General features: G+C 52.1%; 1 protein-coding gene across 1 annotated transcript in view; it reads left to right on the plus strand.

The window, feature by feature from the left end:
- The window catches only part of TBXAS1 (thromboxane A synthase 1), a 161,799-nt gene that overhangs the window by 140,543 nt on the left and 575 nt on the right, over positions 1-20,681 (plus strand). Inside the window, exons 12-14 of the mRNA XM_055335529.1 lie at positions 12,230-12,321; positions 16,707-16,844; positions 18,451-18,613. Of these exons, the coding sequence (XP_055191504.1) occupies positions 12,230-12,321; positions 16,707-16,844; positions 18,451-18,613 (393 nt within the window). The remainder of the gene's footprint in view (positions 1-12,229; positions 12,322-16,706; positions 16,845-18,450; positions 18,614-20,681) is intronic.

Below are 20,681 nucleotides of genomic sequence, written 5' to 3' on the forward strand. Positions count from 1 at the left end.
TGGTTTTTTTTTTTAATTTTTAACTTCAAAAACTTACTCATAACTAGGGCTGGATATATTTTAAAGCTTAGTGGGGCTAGGAATTATTTTTTGTAAGAGCCGTAAATGAGCATTCCTTCGTGAGCACATACCTCTCTGAGCTGTGGGTCCTCGCCCATACCATGGGGGATGGGGAGTTGAACCCATGGACCTCCAGAGTCTCCGAGTCTCTTTACGGTCCTGGGACAAACCTCCCACTCATGCATCAGCTAACAGGGTTGGTCACTCTTTTCCCCGAAGCCAGCCAACAGACATCCTGCACTTCCCCGTTAAAATCTGGCATCAGACTCCATGTGGGCCTCTGGACGGCATTCTTGGGCAAAGGAGCCTATTTTTCCTTTTTTTTTCAACTTGGGCCTAACCCTCCCCACTTCTATCCTGAGATAGGAAAATGGACTGAGCAGGCAATAGGGAATTTAAAATGAGCTGGGGGAAAAAAAAAACGCTGCCACAATAAATCGCATCGCAGTGGAGATCTCTATCTAACCAGAAAATTCTCAGCCCAGACAATGGCTCATTTATTTCCAACAATATTCAATACAACAGAATTCCAGGCCGACAAAAGGATTTCTACAGGTTCTCGGACTTGGTTGCAAAGGGATTTAACCTACATAGAGAGAGCTGTTCAATTATAGATTCCCAGGCGTGAGGGAGACCTTTGTAAATAAATTGTAAGGGAGTCTGCTGCAAATGCGGCTGCTTCCCCGGGGGAGCATCTCACCTACCAACGGTGCGTGCATTCGAGGCAGAAGCACCATGGCCCTGCCTGGAGGACGTTTGGGTAAATATTTGGGTAGAGAGGCTGCTGCTGGGATGGGGAGCAGAGCCGGCCAGGCCATCGGAGGAAGTGACCCTCTCTCCCAGGCCCGTGGATGAAACATTTCTATAAACATCCAGGCAGGCAGCCTCTAAGGACGCCCGGGCTTTCCAAACACATTTCCTATTCCACGGTCAGCCTGGCCGGGAAAGAGCAGGCCGCGAACAGGAGGGCAGGGAGGGGGCTGGAAGCCAGCCTTCTAAATTTAACACGCAGTGGCTTTTAGGCCGAGTGGATAAAAAATAAATTCCAGTGCTTAAAGCTCTTATCTTTGTTTACCATTTCCCCAAACAGTACGTGACCTGGGCTCTGACTCTTGGACTGCATGATGGAGGCGCACACGGGAATGAGCGATGGGGCTGCGGGGGCGGAGGTGGGGGTACCTAGAGCAAGGGGATCACTTTCCACCTTTGTGTGACATCTCCTGGGCCGGCAAGTGCTTAGGGATCCACTAGTGTCACAGGCTGTCCCTGGGGAGCTGGGGTGGGGGTGGGGGGTAGTCATGATGCTTCGGACCATCCTAGACTCAGAAGGCCCCACAGGGCCACGTGCAGCCCCTCCTGATGAGGGATCCATGAATATCCACCAGCGACCTTTTCAGATGCTCAGCGACAGCTTTTGACAATCTCCAGCGGGCCTAGAGGCTGCCTGTTTCATTAAGTTCTAGTCATTTGAAAATCCTTGCCTGTGTTGCCTCAAAATCATTCTCTCCGGGCCTCGCACCATCGGGCCTGGGTCCGCCCCACTAACTAGAGGAGCAGCACATGCTTTTCCTTTGTCACACGGCTGCTGCTCGGTGGCATTGCTTCATATCTGCCCGTGGTTGGCTTGGTCCCCCGTTCGCCCCCAGTTCTTGCAGTGTGCCTGTGGAAGTGCTGCGCCGGCCCCAGCAAGCTCCCACTCACTCCATCCCGTCTCCTGTGCTCCTCGGTGAACCCCCCTGCTGCTGGCTTTGGTCTCCCCCCCCACTCAGGTGACTGATGCCACGTCTTTTCCTGGTCCCTAATCTCTGTGGCTGTGTCTGGGAGATCCGAGACTGTCCAGAGTCCCTTCCTTTCCAGGCTCTCAGCCTCCTTTCCTGGGCGGCCCTACAGTTCAGGCCTCAGCACCCGGCTTTCCTTTCTGACCCCCATCCCAGGGGACTCATCTCCCTCTGTGTGGCTAATCTAGACACCATATCCCCCGGGGTCCCTCCCCCACAAGCCTGCCAAAGCGGAGCTCTCCTGGAAGGGCAGCCTCACCCGGATGGTCCTCTTTCTATCTTTCGGCCACCTGGGAATGAAACCTAGGGATCACTTTCATCTCTTCACTCCCTGTCCCCTTACATCCGAAGACTCACCTCCCCCGGCAAGTCTCCCTTTAAAATTACGGGGACACAGGGACGCCTGGGTGGCTCAGCAGTTGAGCATCTGCCTTGGGCTCAAGGCATGATCCCGGGCCCGGAATCAAGTCTCACATCGGGCTCCCTGCAGGGAGCCTGCTTCTCCCTCGGCCTGTGTCTCTGCCTCTCTCTGTGTGTCTCTCATGAATAAATAAGCAAAATCTTTTAAAAAATAATAAAATTATGAAGACTCTGTATCTGGCTGCACATGAAAATCTCCCAGGGAACTTTAGGAATACTACCAACTTCTGCACACCAATCCATCAATGGATGCTGAATGTTTCTCGGGGTGGGGCTCCAGCCTCAGTGGGGAGCAGCCAAGATAGAAAATCACTGCTCATACTACTTCCCTTTCAACCCCTTGCCCACTTTGACCACTGCACTGTTATCCGAGCTCCGAGCTCCTGCCCAGACTATTACAGTAATCTCCCATCTTCTTTTCCTATTGACCAGCTCTTCCAACCATCTTCATATACCATCGTCAGAGCACAAAATACCATTTTCATTATGTCACCTCTACTCATCAAACCTTCAATGGCTCCCTATTACCATAGTAACAAATCTCTGAACAAACAAGTAAACAGTGTCCCAAATACAAAGTGAGTTGAATGTATGGGGTTGTGTCTTGCCCCACACCCCCGCCATGCCCTCACACTCTGCTCGGGGCATGTCACACCCATGCCATAGACATACTCACTATCTATGTGGGGAGAGAGTGAACAAAAAGAATTTCTCTGCAAATTAAATGCAAAACCCTCTCTCCCCACTGCAGAGATGGTGAGCTAGGTGATCTGTCATTTATTTAGGGGCTTATTTCCTTAAACATCATATACAATCAGCTATTAATGGAGAGATCAGAATCCTAAGTATTACATAACAGCAGATAATCCAAAGACTCTAGTTGATTTGGGAATGTGTTTTATGCTTATAAGTACTTATGTCTGATAATTGAGACCATTCTTTAAAACCAGGGGATTAGATGTGTCTTGTTTGTCCCTACCTCCCCTTTTCTCTAAATGCCCCCACTAGGGATAAATAACTCTGCTCCCCAAATAATACACTATTTCTTCTCTCAACCCTTTCCTGGAATACAGACCGTGGTTGGGTTTCAGCGTGTTGGGGAGGCAAGTGGAAGGAAGCAGGTGGAGCCCCAGGGAGATTAATAGAGGGACCTGGCATTTGCATCAACAAACTGCTTTTCAGCTGGTTCACCACTAAAATTTTAGGCAATAGGTACAACCAATCTGTAAAACTGTCCAAAATATCTACTAAAGCTGAACATACTCTTCCCTTATGAATCCATGCCTAGGTATACACTCAGCAGACGTGTGGACACACGTCCACCACAAAACACATACAAAAATGTTCAGCTTTATTTATAACGGCCCCAAACTGGGATAACTCCAAGGTCCAGCCACAGTTGAAAGGATGGACGCCACGAGAGTGGACGCCCTTCAGCGCCACGCCACACCATGAGTGTCCAACACACAGCACCATGCTCAAGCAGGCATGGGCAAAGGCCGACATCCTGTGTATTCTGTTTATGTACAGATTTTTAAAAGGCAGAGTAATCTCTTGTGTTAGAAGGCAGGATAGTTGGGCAGCCCCAGTGGCTCAGCGGTTTAGCGCAGACTTCAGCCCAGGGTGTGATCCTGGAGACCCAGCTTCTCCCTCTGCCCGTGTCTCTGTCTCTCTCTGTGTGTGTTTCTCATGAATAAATAAATAAAATCTAAAAAAATTTCAAAAAAAATAGAAGGCAGGATAGTGGTTGCCCTTGGTGGGGGGCCTGGGACCGGATGGGGTCACAGCGGCGCTTCAGCATGCTGGCAATGTCTGGTGTCTCAAGCTGGCCGTGGGTACACAGGTGTGCTTGCTTTGTTAAAAGTCACTGAACTCTGCACTTTAGCTTGTGTGATATTTTTTTCTGTATGCATGTTATTCTTCCATAAAATGTACCTAAGGACAGCAGGTTGGGGGGGTGGGGGATGAGGGAGAGAGGGGAGGGGGAGGGAGGCCTAGGCAGTACAGCATGAGGGACAAGTTCTGGAATGTGAAGATCTGGATTTCATTCCGACTCTGCCATTCACCAGCTGTGTGACCTTGGATGAGCCACGAATCTCTGAATCTTTTGTTTTCTTCACCTAACAAAAGTAGGCAGCAAAAACTGCCCTACCTACCACACGGTGCAGTTGTCGTGAGGACCAAATGATACAACAGATGTAAAAGTCCCTCTGTGCGCAGTAAAATATTGCAGGAGGCAGAGCGCTATTGTTATCTTAGGTCTCTGAAGACTGGATTTCCTGCTGAAAGTCAGGGACATCAATAAAGCTCAACCCAGGGCCTTCCGTGGTGAGGGCTAGTGTGTGTGTGTGTGTGTGTGTGTGTGTGTGTGTGTGCGCGCGCGCGCACGTGTAGGCAGGTTTATGTTCTTTCATTACAATCTCCTCACCTAATCCCTTAATGGCCTGGCCTGCAGAGTACAAGGGCACCTGGAATAATCCACAGGTTTATGTGGATGGGTTCTGTCTCCTTTCTTGTAAAGTGGGTGTAAATAGATCCCATACACAGTCTCCTAATTACTTTCTCTAAGGTATGGACGCATGTCTGCATCTAAATCTACCAAATGCTTTCAATTAGCATGCAGAACTTTCTGATGCAGAACTTTCTGGGCACTGGCTAGGCAAGGCAGTGACGTTGATGGGAAGATCCCCCCTCCCCCCGCCCGGTCTTGTGGCCCACTCCATCCCTCCGACCCCCACTGCTTCTCGCCCCAGCCTGGACCAGCTCAAGTGGGCCCATCCCTGGGCTCTCAAGCCAGCAAGTTAGTGTCTCTGTTTAGAGAACTGGTTGGCAAGGAGCCCAGGTCCCCGCTCGGGCCTCGCCGCAGGACTGCGTGCTCATCTGCGAGGCTGGTCACGAGGGGAAGGGCTCTTCTGGGCTGGTGGTCAAAAGGGCAAAGCAAAGGTTGCCACATTTTCCACGGTTTGGTTTCATATTCTCATCTTATGTTCCCCAGAGAATGAGAGCGAATAGAAATCTTTATCCTTCATACAGGCTGTATGGCCCCTGGCTGGCCCCAAGCCGGAGAGCCGGGTCTTCGGGGATGTCACGTTCCCTGCTTCTGGAGGGCAAAGGCTGGCATAATGGAGCTCACTCTCTGTAACACTGCATCTGGTGACAAATGCCACATTACCAGCCCTGTTCGCTGCTGCTGTTACTACCGCGTGGGAAAGACCAAACTGAAGCCGCCCCCACTTGTTTCCTTTAGCAAAATAAGAAAACGTTAATTTTTCTATTAAGTCCCTGAATCTCCAGGAAAAAAATCTTTTCGAAAGCAGTGACATTTTGTTTTCTGTTCCTCCTTAATTCACCACGTCCTAACTGCACACGCATACAGCATGTGATGTATGTGTAGGTGTGAGTGACTCAGGGGAGGGGCGTGTGTGTGTGCGCGCGCGCGTGTGTGTGTGTGTGTGTGTGTAGCTCTCGAGAAAATGGCACACAAGAATCTAAATGTAGCCAGAGGACATGAATAGGTCAGGGCAGTATTATTTCCTATTTAAAAGGATTTATCCATAGATTTTCCATGAAGTTCCCTTAACCATCAGGTTTTTCCATTGCATTTAAATATTGGTTTACAGATCTAAGCGGTATGATAAAAAGACAAAGAGACCGAGGACCTTAGAAATAAAAAGAGAGGGACTCGTGAGTGGCTCCGTGGTTTAGGCCCTGCCTTCGGCCCAGGTCGTGATCCTGGAGTGCCGGGATCAAGTCCCGCATCAGGCTCCCTGCATGGAGCCTGCTTCTCCCTCTGTCTGTCTCTGCCTCTCTCTCTGTCTCTCTGTGTCTCTCATGAATAATTTAAAAATCTAAAAAAAAAAAAAAAAGAAAGAAAAAGAGAAGTTACTACCCACTGAAAATCAAATATAGGTGGAAAAAACCTTCTGGAAATTTTGGATTGAAAATATAACCCATGAGGCACAGGTTCAGTTTATGTTTTACTCTATATTTCCCCCAATAGTTAGTAATCAAATATTTACTATTTAATCCACATTTCCCACTATTGGATATTAATAAATATTTAATATTGATTTTCAACCTTCTGAGAACACAGCTATTTATTTTATGAAATAAGTCCCAGCTGAAATAAGTTCTATAAGATTTTAAAATCACTTTCTTCCTTAACACATCCTTATAGAGTCATTTAACACACGCTGCAGAAGGCCCGGTGCTGCAGTGAGCTCCCTGCCACCCAACACATTCATATGGAAGGATTATCTGCTCATTTGGTGCATTATGTTTTCCAGAGACCTGTCACCTTACCGGCTCCTTTGCCCTGCCCTGCCAGCTGGGCAGGACCCCACCTTACAGACCTGGTGACCCTGTTGGTGTTGCCTTGGCAACTGGCCCCAGGCCCCAGCCGCCTGGGGTGCATCCAGGGCCGAGACCCTGGCAGGACACCCCGAGTGGGCACCCCGAGGCATGGCCAGCATTGGGGACAGCAGGACAGGTTGATTCTGAGTAATACGGGGCCGTGCAATGGAGTCAGAGCCCTCGGGATCGCTTTTTAATGTTATCTTCTGGAAACACAGAAGCTTAAAGTGCTTCCTGGCTTGAAATGAGAGGCTACTCTGCTCAGACCCCGCTGGGTTCTCCTGACATCCCGGGCCAAGCAGGGGCACCAAGGGTCTGAGCGCCAAGGGCCACAGCAAGGGAGGAGCTGGGCCAGAAGCCTCAGCTCCGGGCTCCCAGCTCCCAGCTCCTAGCTCCCAGCTCCCAACTCCCAGCTCCCAGCTCCCAGCTCCCAGCTCCCAGCTCCCAGTTCCCAACTCCCAGTTCCCAGTTCCTAGCTCCCAACTCGCAGCTTCCAGCTCCCAACTCCCAGCTCCCAGCTCCCAGTTCCCAACTCCCAGTTCCCAGTTTCCAGTCCCCAACTCCCAGTCCCCAACTCCCAGCTCCCAGCTTCCAGCTCCCAACTCCCAGTTCCCAACTCCCAGTTCCCAGCTCCCAGTTCCCAGCTCCCAGTTCCCAGGTCCCAGTTCCCAGCTCCCAACTCCCAGTTCCCAGCTCCCAACTCCCAGCTTCCAGTTCCCAACTCCCAGCTCCCAGTTCTCAGCTCCCAACTCCCAGTTTCCAGTCCCCAACTCCCAGCTCCCAGCTCCCAGTTTCCAGCTCCCAACTCCCAACTCCCAGTTCCCAATTCCCAGCTCCCAGTTCCCAGCTCCCAGCTTCCAGCTCCCAACTCCCAGTTCCCAACTCCCAATTCCCAGCTCCCAGCTCCCAGCTCCCAGTTCCCAGCTCCCAACTCCCAGTTCCCAGCTCCCAATTCCCAGCTCCCAGCTCCCAGTTCCCAGATCCCAGCTCCCAACTCCCAGTTCCCAACTCCCAATTCCCAGCTCCCAGCTCCCAGTTCCCAGCTCCCAGTTCCCAGCTCCCAGTTCCCAACTCCCAACTCCCAGTTCCCATCTCCCAGCTCCCAGCCTCCTGCCTGCGATGCTGCTGCTGCTATTTCAAACATTTGGGGTGAGCCGGCCAGGTTTTCTTCCAAGGGAAAACATTTTCTTCACTAAGCTACCCTTCCTTTCCCTTTCTCACTTCGAGTGAATTCTACACCACTCCCCCCGCACCCCCCACCACCAGCATTTTTTAATTGGGTGGGTTTTTTCTAGATGCCAAAGAAAAACACATCGCGCCCATAGAGCATAACTACCTTTTCTGTTTCATTTCTTGCCAGCCCTCCACCAGGTCCCACACCCACCACACTTCTTCTGACTCAGCCTGAAAGGTCACCCCGCATGGGAGGGCTTTCTGCCTTCTGTGCCCGGAAAACTGCCAACTGTCCTACAAGATCCGGCTCCAAACCACACCTCTCCCACTCGGCCAGCCTCGCAGAACCATTTTTAATTCTTGAGCGCAGCTCCAAGTCTGTGCATGGGGCGACTCCACACGCTGTTGTTATTTACATTTCTATTTGGTGTTTTAGCTTTTTGCAAAGGAAAACTTTAAGCTGTATAAACTCAAAGGCCACTTGGGAGAACTCGGTCCCCCTCACCCAGCACCCACAAGAGTCTGCTGCGGCCACACTGCTTCTGTCCCTTTCCCCACTTCCACGTTTTAAAAAAAAAAATCCCAGATGTCCTATCATCTGTAAATATTTCATTCTGTTTTTTAAAACAGAAGGGCTCTTTTCCAAAACGGGCCCACCATCCTATCATCACACTGAAAACCAATGAACCATAATTTCTGAAGTGTTTCAAATATCCAGTCAGGATTCAGGATCCTGTGATGGACTCATGGATTTTTTTTTTTTTAAGACTGGTTTGGTGGAGCCAACATCCAAACAAGCCCACCTGCTTTTCAACTGGCTTCTTCTTATTCATCATAAAGATCTCAGTTTGGGCAACCCTTCCTTCTGGCAGCTTCCTTGATCCCGAATGTCTGGGAGGTGTGGCCTTCTCTGTTCTTCTGCAGAGCCTCATGCTCACCACTCCCTAATCCTTGCTGTTGGTTCGCATCCTGAGACAGACCATGAGGTCCTGGGAGGGTGGGAAGGGTCTGCATGTTATGAGCCCTATGCCTAGTCAGGGCCTGGCCCACCATAGGCACCAACTTAGCATGTGTCCTAAAGATTCATGAATGAATTAATTCTTTTTTAAAAATTATTTATTCATGAGAGACACACAGAGAGAGGCAGAGACACAGGCAGAGGGAGAAGCAGGCTCCCTGCAAGAATCCAGATGTGGGACTTGATCCCAGGACCCTGGGATCACAACCTGGGCCGAAGGCAGACGCTCAACCACTGAGCCACCCAGGCACCTGAATGAATGAGTTTTCAGAACTGTATCCTGGTCCTCCCAAGTCCATTCTAGAACACGTTCTGCATTCAGGATAATGATTAGCTTAGAAGTCTGCTTCCCCAGAGATCCAAGACTTGCTCCTTTGGGGATCCTCAGCACCTAGCCCGGCACCTGCCAGGCAGCAGGGGTTCGGGGTGGGATTGCTGAATTAAAACATGGGTTTTCTGCTTCACGTTCTAGCTATGCGCTTTTGGTTTCGAAGGCTTTCCTCTCTAGGTCTCATTTTTCTCATCTCTATAATGAAGAATTTGGATGCATGCATGATTCCCAAGTCTTTTTTGGTTCTTATTTGTGATTCTGAGCAGGGGCCCAGCGTCACCGGGGAGTCCCCCATTTGCCATACACTTGCTGCCCTCTGCTGGCAGGACTGGTGCAGGACCCCTTTATCCCTGATTTTCCCGAAAGTACTAACTAGGTCCAGGCAAAGGTCCAGATGGGTGGACTGGTCTGTCAGTGGGACAGACTTGAATTTCATTGCTTCACCTGGGTTTGATTAAAATGTGCAGGCACGAGCCTCCCTCCGCCCCATCTGCCCACTCCTCCCACGGGAGGGATCACGGGTAGATGGCCGAAGGGCTAATGAGTGGTCTCTCCCTGGGGCTCACACTACAGTGGCCAGTGGCCGAGTGGGATGGGAGAGCTGGTGCCCAGGCCCCACTTCACACCCACAGTCGAATCCTGGGGGGCAAGGCCCAACCATCCTTAGACATTAAAAGCCACCCCACTGCCTCTAATGTTCAGCCACCTTGAGAACCACTGGACCAAGCTGATATTTGCATGTGGATCTTGAGCCAAAAGCTTAGAAGCACAGGAGAAAGCTCATCCAGAGAAAGAATACACGAACCCTTTGACTTTATAATATCCAATTCCCCTAGGCTGCTTTCAAAAGTTTTCTTTCTCTAATAAATGCTGAGAGCTTCCAAATCACAAATTCTGTTTGGGAAACCGATACCATCTACTGTTAGGGACGCTGCTTCCAGACCTGGTTTCTCTTTGAGATATAGTTCTGTATTTTGGTGCACAGTGCCACCATTTCTTTTTTTTCTTTTTTGCATTTTCTGCGTTTGTTACGTCTCCTTGGGTTGCAGATGACAGAAGTAGCTGTTGCTGAGGCCGTAAGTGAGAAAACACTGTGAGAGGACTGATCCACCCACCACCCACGAGGCTACTCATCCCGGAGGGTGGCAAGCAGAAACCAGGCTCTAAGGGACACCAGGGAGCCTTCTCCAAAGGCAGAACATGGTCACCAACAGTTCATGACTCACCTGTGTTCACTTTCCACCCGCTTCTCTCTCTCTGCACGCGATCCTAATTCCAGACAGGTGCCCTTGGGTCGGAGGCTCACATCAACCGTGGCCTTCGTGGCCAACCACGCAATTGTTTTATACAAAATGAAAATATGTGGCCCCTCATTCAAAAGGCAGGGGAGAGTGCCATCAACAGTAGATACAAAGGTTCTCCCTTCTTCTTCTTCTCTAGCATGAATCTTACCATTCATCTTTCTATCATGCAATGCCAGTTTTATTATTTTTTAAAAAAAGATTGTGTTTACTTATTTGACAGAGAATGACAAAGAGAGGGAGAGAGAGAACACAAGCAGGGGGAGCGGCAGGCAGAGGCAGAGGGAGAAGCAGACTCCCTGCTGAGCAGGGAGCCCAATGCGGGGCTCAAACCCCGGACCCTGGGATATGACCTGAGTCGAAGACAGATGCTTAACCGACTGAGCCACCCAGGCAATGCCAGTCTCAAATGTAAATATCAGAGCATTTAACTCACATGAGAATCACTGAAATGACACAATTTGTTTTTTGTGACTCACAGGCCAGGAGAAACAAGCACAAATCAAACCACTAAACACAGAAAGGAGAACAGAGGTGCCCAGGCTCCCCCAAGGAGGCTCTCCCCACACGGGGATGCTGCGTGGGCCAGGGAGTCAGGCCCTCACGCGTGTGTAGGGGTCCTGAACCCTCCTGCCAGCCACTAGAACCTGGGGGGCAGCCCCAGGGCTGGCTGCAGGCCCAAGTGGCTCCTGGGGGTGGAGCAGGCCCCCCGGGGGCCATCCACCAACAGCTGGGGGCTGCAGCCTGGACGGGCCCTCTGCGCTCCTCAGGGAGGGGAGGTCAAAGAAAGCAACGCCCCGCCGAGGCCTGCTCTTGCATCAGCAGCTATCCGGGGGCAAGAAAGGAGGCTGTCCCCTACCAAACAGGGGACCACTCAGGCTCTGTAGGATACAGGGCGACAGGGAGGATGCGGGGAAACCCAGCAGAGCAGCGAATAAGCCTCCATGACCCCATTCCAACCCTCCCACCCACATCCTGCTCCTAGCTCGTGTCCCATGTGTCCCTTCCCCTCCCACCGGGGCACAGTCCAAGGGTCACCGAGGTCCCTCCAACACAGGGTACTGGGTCAGGCCTCTCCACACCTTCGCCCTTTAGTACCTAATCCACATTTCCTGGCCTCTCCTGCTCTGACTGGTGAGTAACGAACTCTCCTTTTCATTCATATTTTCATCTTGGCAACTTTATTTCTCCTTCTCTGCTTCGCCTGTTCATAGCTTTTGACCATGTTCCTAGTTCCTTTTCTTGCGGATTTATAAGAGCTCTTTGGGTTTTGTCACTATTCATCCTGTATGTTACCAGGACTCTTTTTCTTTTGCTGCGATGTCACTCTGCGTCTCTTAACTTTATGACATACCAGTTACCGCCTCCGTGGCCGCCCCTCCGAGGCTCGGTTTTCTCATCTGAGAGATGGGGGAGCAGCTGCCTCTCAGGGTGCGGGGGGACTGACCCAGGTCGTGTCTGTGCTACATGCAGCCACCAGGCTCCGGAAATGCTCCCGGCTGCACCTGCTGCCACTGCCCTAGACCCAAACCTCTCTGTGTGACACTCAAAGACCCCCCAAGTCCCAGGCCGGGCCGGTTCGTCCTCGGTCACATACAGCACCAATGAACCGGGACACCAGGACATGGGGAGCACCGGCCTACACTGTGCATTTGCGGCGTCTCCATGTGCGAGTCTGCTAAGCGGGAGCGGGACTCTAATGCTAATGGAGAAGCCAGAAAGGCTGTGTGACTCGCTGTAACTCAACTTTCTTCCTTTGTCACAACCCCCCCACCACCATGGCCACCATCACCAGACGGCCCTTGACTACTGCAGCCTCCAGGAAGGCCTGCCCTACCTGGACATGGTGATTGCGGAGACCTTGAGGATCTACCCCCCGGCTTTCAGGTACGCCCCGCTCCCCATCCCCACCCCCAACCCCACCCCAGCCCGCAGTCCTCCAAAGCCCCTTTGGCATCACCGTCTAGGATCCTCACTAGACATCAGTCTGTCACCCTTTGTGTGATGCCAGACTCGAGTCCCTGGAGGGCGAGGCCTGAGCCTTGGGTTTCTCCGTATCCCCTGGGGCGCAATAGCTTCCAGAGAGTAACCCTAGCAGTCAACATCTGGCTCATTTTCCTCTACCTTAACCAGCTTCTCAGAGTGTCACTGGTCTTTTCTTAACATGACCTTCCTCCCCAACCCAAGCCCATCTCCTTGGCCTCCCAGCCTTGAAAGGCTTCAGCTAGTCCCCCTGCCTGCTTGTCTGTTCATCCATTTGTTCATTTGGCAACTATTTATCAAGCCGATGCTATTCCAAGCACTGGAAAATCAGCAGATGAAACTCCTGCCCTTGGAAGTGATGCTCCAGGGGGATCCTTTCAAGGCCTGGAAGGCATCTCCTCATTCTCCCAACAATTCACCCCGGCCCCTTCCATCGAGGTCCAACCCGAGACTCAGAGCTCCAGGCACTTTGCCTGTCCTCCCCCAGCATCTTTGCACAGACTGTACTTTCAATTATATTCTCAGACACTTCTCAACCCCTCTGCAATGTTTCACCCGGGGACACCCACTCACACTAACCTGTGAGTGCCTGGAGAGCAGGAATCTGGTCTTCTGCTTCTTTCCAACTCCCCCTAAACGAGGCAGTCCATGGAGCACAGGGTCTTAACTTGGGGCCCCAGGCCCTCAGGGAGGGAAACAGTGGCCAGACTTCAGTTTCTAGAAACAGAAACAGCACATAGCATTTAGCCTGTACATCGTAAGTTCCACTCTGCATGCCTATGAATTAATATACCATATAATCCAGAGGGAGGTCCCTTTAGCCATTTTTTATTTATTTTATTTTATTTTATTTTATTTTATTTTATTTTATTTATTCATGAGAGACACACAGAGAGAGGCAGAGACACAGGCAGAGGGAGAAGCTGGCTCCCTGCAGGGAGCCTGATGCGGGACTCAATCTCAGGACCCCCGGGATCACCCTTGGGCTGAAGGCAGATAGATGCTCAACCACTGAGCCACCCAGGTGCCCCATCTTTGGCCATTTTAAAAAGAGAAAATGTGGATGCTTTGAAGGTGTCTCAGAATTATATTCCAAACCAAAAACATCGTCAAGAGTGTGATTGTAGCTCTTGTCCAAAGCATTCAGACCCAGAGCAAATATAGAGAATTCTGGAGATGTGCGTGAAATCATTTGGTCCTCAAGCACACAGGCTTCCGCCCCTCAGAGCAGTCAGCCCCGGGGCCTGCCTTGCTGCTCTCCTGCTGCTGCTGCTCTCTCTTAGTGCCTCTCCTGGCATTAAGACCGACTTTACAGGCCTTCTCTGATTTCCTTGGGAGCCATGGAGCAAACTGTCATTCAATCTTTGTTTTTTCATGATTTATATCCAGCTTCCTTCCAAGAGAACTGTGGGCAGCTGCTATACACATTAAAATGAAGCTCCAAATAAGACATTCAGTGATAGAACAAAGGCTGTCTAGGGGAAAGAAGCCTTTATGGGACCCCAGAGAGGGCCGATAACTGGGGTCAGGTCCCCACTCGGTTGCAGAGGCTCCTGCCAGAGAGGAAAACCAGCAGAGTTGAACAGTCGTGTTCTCTAGCAAGAGGAAAGTCTATAAAGTGATCAAAGACATGTCATTTCCTGGCTCTAAACCCAATCAAGAACTCATCGCAGGAGACCTGGTCGAGAGGATGTGTTGAGTGACAAAGTGTATAGGCTCTTCGACACCAAAATGCTCTGATCAATTCTCCCCGTGACCCTTTATCAACAGTACCGTGTAAAAGGCAGCCGGCGAAGGCATTGCTCTGGGGAGCCAGGGGCTGCTGGTCCCACTCCAAGGCAGGCCAGAAACTAGGGAATTCGGATGAACCGGTCGATCCCCTCGTAAAATCACATGCAGTGCCAGGCCTCCATCATCACAGAACAAATTTTGACGGAAAGCCACGACGGTCCTCACATCCATGCCCTTAGTTTGCTGTGTGATCTTGGGTATGTTCTGGGCTGCTCTGTGCTTCTGCTTCCCGTGTGTTCAGTGGGCACCCAGCGTCTGCTCGGCCCACCCCAAGGGCGCACTGACAGTGGACAGAACATCTGAAAAGCCGGACACTCTAAGTGGTTGCCATGCAAGGTGTGAGGTGCAGAGAGGAAGGCCCGCCTTCCAGGCGAATGGCCAGCTTCCAGCCCGCTCCAATCCTGGGCAAGCCGTGATCTCCTGGGCCTCACCTTCCTCTGTACCTACTCCACCAGAATTTTTAGCCATATCAGCTCTGCTGACTTCTCTCTGCAAGCCATCATTATTCTCAGCCAAATGAGAGGCCAATTCACTTCGGTCCAGGCAACAGATTTCAGGGTGAATACAGAGAGAATGGCGAACCATATTTATTTTTCTTTACTATTTTAATCTCAGAAAAGTGCATTGGCTTTTTCCAAGCCCTGACACACCTTGACAGATAACCATTATCCACACAAAAAGCTCAGAATGGCCCCTGTGGAAAACATCCCAACTCTTGTTGAAGTGTTATCAATGTGAATCCAGGATTCTAAATGGTATAATCCAGCAGATTTTTCTATCCTTATCTATGGCCTAGCCTAGCGAGACAGGAGGCCCCACTACATACAGAAGGGAAAGCTTATTTTCTGGCTTCTAGGGGGTCTTGGATCCTGGTCCAGGATATTTTCCCAGTAAAGATGAAAAAGAAAAGGATATCACGGTATAGCCTAGTTTGACCCTTTAGAACCGAGGCTGTGGACATCAGAGACCCCCACCTGCTTGCTCTGATTTGAGCACCCGGCGTTTTGCCACCAGCTCCAAGCACATGTTAATTGCATTGGTAGCTTAAGATCCGAATGGGGGTCGCCCAGGCCTGGCCGCTCCTGTTACATTAAAGGCTCCTAACCAAGTGACGAATGCTGCAAGGAGCCTCGGGTTACTCTTAATTTATTTTATAAGCGAGAGTAAAATATAATGATAATTAGTATAATAATTTTATCTCCCCTACGATATTTAGGAAAGTCCAGTTCTACAATCTGAAATAAAAGCCAGCATAGTTTTTCATTTTAAAGTAATTATCTGTATCACAAAAATAATATGCTTATACTTTAAAAAAATCAAAAACCAAAAAACCTAAACAATACAGAAGGATCCAAAGAACTGTTGGCACTTCTGGCCCCCTGCCATCCTCCACCCCAGTCCCTTGGAAGATATCATGGCTGAAGTTCAAGTATTCTTCCAGAAATTTTATGTTTATAGGCAAACATCTGTGGTCTAGCTCTTAAAAATACAATGTAAATGGGATTGTGCCGTGGCGCTTGGTAAACAATCTGACCAGAAGTTTTCCCCTCTAGTAGAAGTTATCCATGGTGATGTAGACAGTGAATGGAGATCAGGGGCCAGGCAATTTATTTATTTTATATTTTTATTTATTTGAGAGAGAGAGAGAGAACGAGCTGGGAGAGGAGCAGAGGAAGAGGGAGAGAGAGAAGCAGAGGGAGAAGGAGAAGCAGAGGGAGAGGGAGAAGGAGAAGCAGAGGGAGAATGAAGGAGAAGGAGAAGCAGAGGGAGAGGGAGAAGCAGAGAGAGAAGGAAAGGGAGAAGCAGAGGGAGAATGAAAGAGAAGGAGAAGCAGAGGGAGAGGGAAAGGGAGAAGCAGAGGGAGAGGGAGAAGCAGAGGGAGAATGAAGGAGAAGGAGAAGCAGAGGGAGAGGGAGAAGCAGAGGGAGAATGAAAGAGAAGGAGAAGCAGAGGGAGAGGAAGAAGCAGAGAGAGAGGGAGAAGCAGAGGGAGAAGGAGAAGCAGAGGGAGAGGCAGAAGGAGAGGGAGAAGCAGACTCCCTGCTGAGCAGGGAGCCCAGCGCTGGGCTTGATGCCCGGACTCCAGGATGGTGCCGGGAGCTGAAGGCGACGCTCCACCGACAGAGCCCCCAGGCGCCCGCTGGGCCAGGGCAATGTGAAGGGGCTTGACCACGAATGGCAGACGAGGGGAAAGCGTGGCTGGGGAATGACCCGCAAGCGCCCCCACAGGAAGAAGCCCTTGGGAGGTACCTGTGCCCCCCTAACCAGGCCTGAGACAAGCTCTTCGGGTTTCATGCGTGTCGGCATTTCATCCAAGGCCGAATGAGTCTAAGGAGCCTAGAGGCTGCAGGGTCCTGAGCAGTAGGGCGCCAAGGGCAGGGGGTGGAAACCATCCTGGTCGCCCCTGCCAGAGGGCCAGGCCTCCTGTCCCCGTCTCCCCCTACACTCTCCTCATTGCCTCTGGCCATCAAGGCAGGGGTGACCGACGTGTCCCCACAGGTTCACACGGGAGGCGGCGCGGGACTGCGAGGTACGGGGACAGCGCATCCCCGCGGGCGCCGTGGTGGAGGTGGCCGTGGGTGCTCTGCACCGTGACCCTGAGTACTGGCCACAACCGGAGACCTTCAACCCCGAGAGGTGAGCTCTGTCCCCCGCAGTGGGCCGGAGAGCGACGCGAGTGGGAGGCACTTGGGGGTGGCCAAGGGGAGACAAAGATGTAGCAAAGTCATCCCCAAACCGTTAAAAGTCCTAGCAATCAGACATCTGAGAGACAGGATTGCCAAAGGAAATAACTGCACCGTCTTTAAGGCCCCAGAGAGAACCCAGAGATTTAGCATTTTGGCAGCCCAGCGTGTAGGCAACAAGGCAACTTCAGCTGGGCGTCCTGTGTCCCAGCCAAGAAACAGGACACGGGATCCTATTTCAGGCGTGAGCTGGAAAATAACAAAACATCATGTCCTTAAAAAAAAAAAAAATCGGAGCTTATTCCAAAACAAGAGTAATTAACGAAATTTCTCCCTGAATTCATGGGATCCAGCTGTGCTAACATGCTAGCCTGGCTCCCCACGCCCCTGCCCCCTACTTGGGGTTTGGTTCTAGGCTCCCAGATTGAAAATGTCTGAGCAGGAGGCCACACCGTCCTCATCCAAACGATGGACACCCCTTCCTGGTGTGACCTGGCAAGTGGATACTGTGTCCACTTCTGGGCCTTCCAACTTCCTGTGGAAAGAGGCCCTGACTCTCCCCGCCCCGCCCCCCATCGCGGGGCAGCCGGACCTCGATAAATAATACCCCGCCCGCAGCAGCTCTGGGAGCACAGTGACTGTCAGGCGCCAGGGCTGCCGCTGAAGCCAGCTGGTCACTACGAAACGGTGGCGGACCCCTAGTGCTACTGTCCCGGGACACACGGGGCACATGCTATTCGGTAGCAGGTAGACTTTCTGCAGCGGTTGGAACAGAGAAAGCCCCAGAGGCCCCAGTGTCACCGCTTGGACCAGGGAGGCAAGTGTGGGCAGGGGAGACAGCTGCCCGCCCGGTGCGGCAACGACGGATAACCCGCGGGACACGGGACACGGCCTCCTGGGAGGGCCGGTGCCCAGGGAACCTGCGCAGGAAGCTGGTGGTGGCTGCTGCCCTCCGCTGGCTCGCGGGGACCGAAGCCACAGGCCCAGGTGAGGGGTGTGGTTTCTGAAGACTTTCATCCTGGTGGATCCTCAGGAGCCTTCAGATTCACTAGCAATCAGTTCTTAAGGGGAGGGCCCAGTGGGCCTTCCAGGTGATTCAGTTTTGTACTATTTTTAAGATTTTATTCATTTGAGAGAGAGCATGAGCAGGGGGAGGGGCAGAGGGAGAGGCAGGCTCCCCGCTGAGCAGGGAGTTTGACGGGGGACCCCATCCCGGGCCCCTGAGATCATGACCTGAGGGGAAGGCAGATCTTAGCCTATGGAGCCACCCATGCTCGCCCCCCCCCCCCCCGTGATTCTTTTGCATCAGCAGTGCCCCTAGGACTTTGGGACACAGAGGAGAGGGCAGGACTGAAGCTCGGGGATCAGCGGCCACCAGCTCCAGGGCCCCAGGGACAAGGTCATGGGACAACGGATTCTGTTGAGCGCAGTGGGGTTCAGGCCCACTTGCCAGGAGCATGGCCTCCGATGAAGGGGTCCCTGGGCCACAGCAGTGGCTGACCAGGCCCCGGGAAGGGAGGCAGGTGTCCCCGGCCCACCCTGACTGTGTGAGCCCGCAGGTTCAAGGCCGAGGCGCAGCGACGACAGCAACCCTTCACCTACCTGCCGTTTGGCGCGGGCCCCCGGAGCTGCCTCGGGGTGCGACTGGGGCTGCTGGAGGTCAAGCTGACGCTGCTGCAGGTCCTGCACCAGTTCCGGTTCGAGGCCTGCCCGGAGACGCAGGTGAGCCCCTGGCTGCTCCGGGCGCCAGGGTGCGGGGTGGGGGGCTGGGTGGGGTGCTCACCCCGGCTCTCCCGGTCAAGTTCTTGGCCTCAGTTTCTTGATGAGTGTTTAGGGGGCTGATAACAAGAACCCCTTCTTCCTGTTCCTGCTGCGTGAGGATTAAATGGGTCCGCACAAGTGCTCGGGGGGTGAGCCCGGCACGTAACCCAAGGCTGCGTTCCTGTTACTACGATTGACCGTCTCTGTACAGCGGAGCTGGGCCTGCAAGGCCGCAGCTCTTCCCTCTTCAGCTAAGCGAGCCGGTGATTTCCCCAGGGTAGGTCTCATTATTCCCATTCTTCAGGTGAGGAGCTTAAAGCTTGCAGAGGTTAAATCACTTGCCTACGTGGACCGCAGGCTCTGTGAGGAGGGCAGGAACGCGCGTCTGTCGGATTCTCTGTTGGAGCCTCCAGCACCAGGCTCTGGGGCAGGTGCTCACGCGTTCACTGAGCGAATGTTCAGGAGCAAATGCAGGACTAGCCAGAGAGTGAAGAGATGGGCTCAAACCCGATCTGGCCCGCTCCGCACCCCAAGCCTTCCTCCTCCCTCTGCATCCAGCCACCTCTGGGCAGTGTCTGCTGTTCCCCCTCCGGCCTGAACACTGTGCCCCTTCGTGCCTGTCCACGGCTGGACGGGAGGGCACGGGGCGCAGGCGCTAAGTACGCAGCGATGGTCAACCGTGGGATTCAGAGAGAGGCGCTACCTCTGCAAACAGGACGGCGTCCAAGGCTGGAGACAGGCAGGGGCAAGTTGGGAGCACAGAGCCAAACAGAGGAGCAGGCCCCCAAATGACTTGGGTGCTCCGGGTGCAGGACTTCCTTTTGGAGTTTGTCTCATTTACCCTTGATCTTGACAGACAGGACAGCAGCCAGACCGTTGTCCCAACACACTACTTAGGCCTGGCATTCCCCAGCTCAAGAACCAGCCATGTTCAAATCGAACTCCAATAAACAAAAATATACAAAAAAAAAAGAAGAAGGAAAAAAGAACCAGCCATGTGTCCCCGAGCCTGCTGGATCTAGAGAGAGCCCGTCTGAGCCCACTTTGTATCCCCGGCCCCATCCTCCCACTCTGGGAGGGTTTCGCATGCACTCGTCCCTACTTGGAATGCCATCCCTCCCACTTCCCTGTCCCCAGACTAATCCCATCTTCCAAATCCTTTGGTGTTCCCTCAAACCCAGAGGTGGCCCCTGAGAAGTCTTGCCCGCAAGGCTTCTCCTATTCCTAGCCCCAGCTCAGGTGTCCACTCCTCCAGGAAGCCCTCCCTGACTTCGTTAGCCCCATTTGATCGCCTTTTTGGAAGTCCAGTGGTGTTTCCAGTGGTGTTAATACATTAGCTGCTAGTCACATGTGGCAATGTAAATTTTGATAACCAAATAAAAAATTCAGGGGATCCCTGGGTGGCTCAGTGGTTTAGCACCTACATTTGGCCCAGGGTGTGATCCTGGAGTCCCGGGATCGAGTCCCACGTCGGGCTCCCTTCGGAGAGCCTGCTTCTCCCTCTGCCTGTGTCTCTGCCTCTCTGTGTCTCTCATGAATAAATAAAATCTTTAAAAATAAAAAACACAAAATTCAGCCCCTCATTTGCACTAACCATATTTCTAGTACTCAGTTGCCACATGTGCTACTGGCTGGCTACCCCAGGGGATAACGCAAGTTTAGTTCATCTTGTTTCTTGGTCATATAACTTGTCTCCCCTCAAAAACCTCTGAAAAGCCCACCAAGGCCCCAGCACTAAGGCAGGGTGATTCTTCATCCCCTTAAAGGATTCACATTAACCACTGAACCATCGTTTTACACAGGGCGCAAGGGGACACCCTGCTTCTTGAGTACTTCTCTGGCTTTTCTTCCAAGTCCCCAGTCCACCATCAATCTGCCTTGTAAATTGGACATGAGGAAAGCTTTCTGAATGGCAGTGAGGCTAGACCACAGCACACGTGAGAAGGGGACAGCCACTCTCCCAAAGCCCCTTGGAAAGAAGGGGGCACTGCTCAGTTACTGCTAGGGCACTGGGGAGTGAGATGAGAAG

Source organism: Nyctereutes procyonoides, unplaced genomic scaffold (genome assembly GCF_905146905.1).
Source record: "Nyctereutes procyonoides isolate TBG_1078 unplaced genomic scaffold, NYPRO_anot_genome, whole genome shotgun sequence".
Lineage (NCBI taxonomy): Eukaryota > Metazoa > Chordata > Mammalia > Carnivora > Canidae > Nyctereutes > Nyctereutes procyonoides.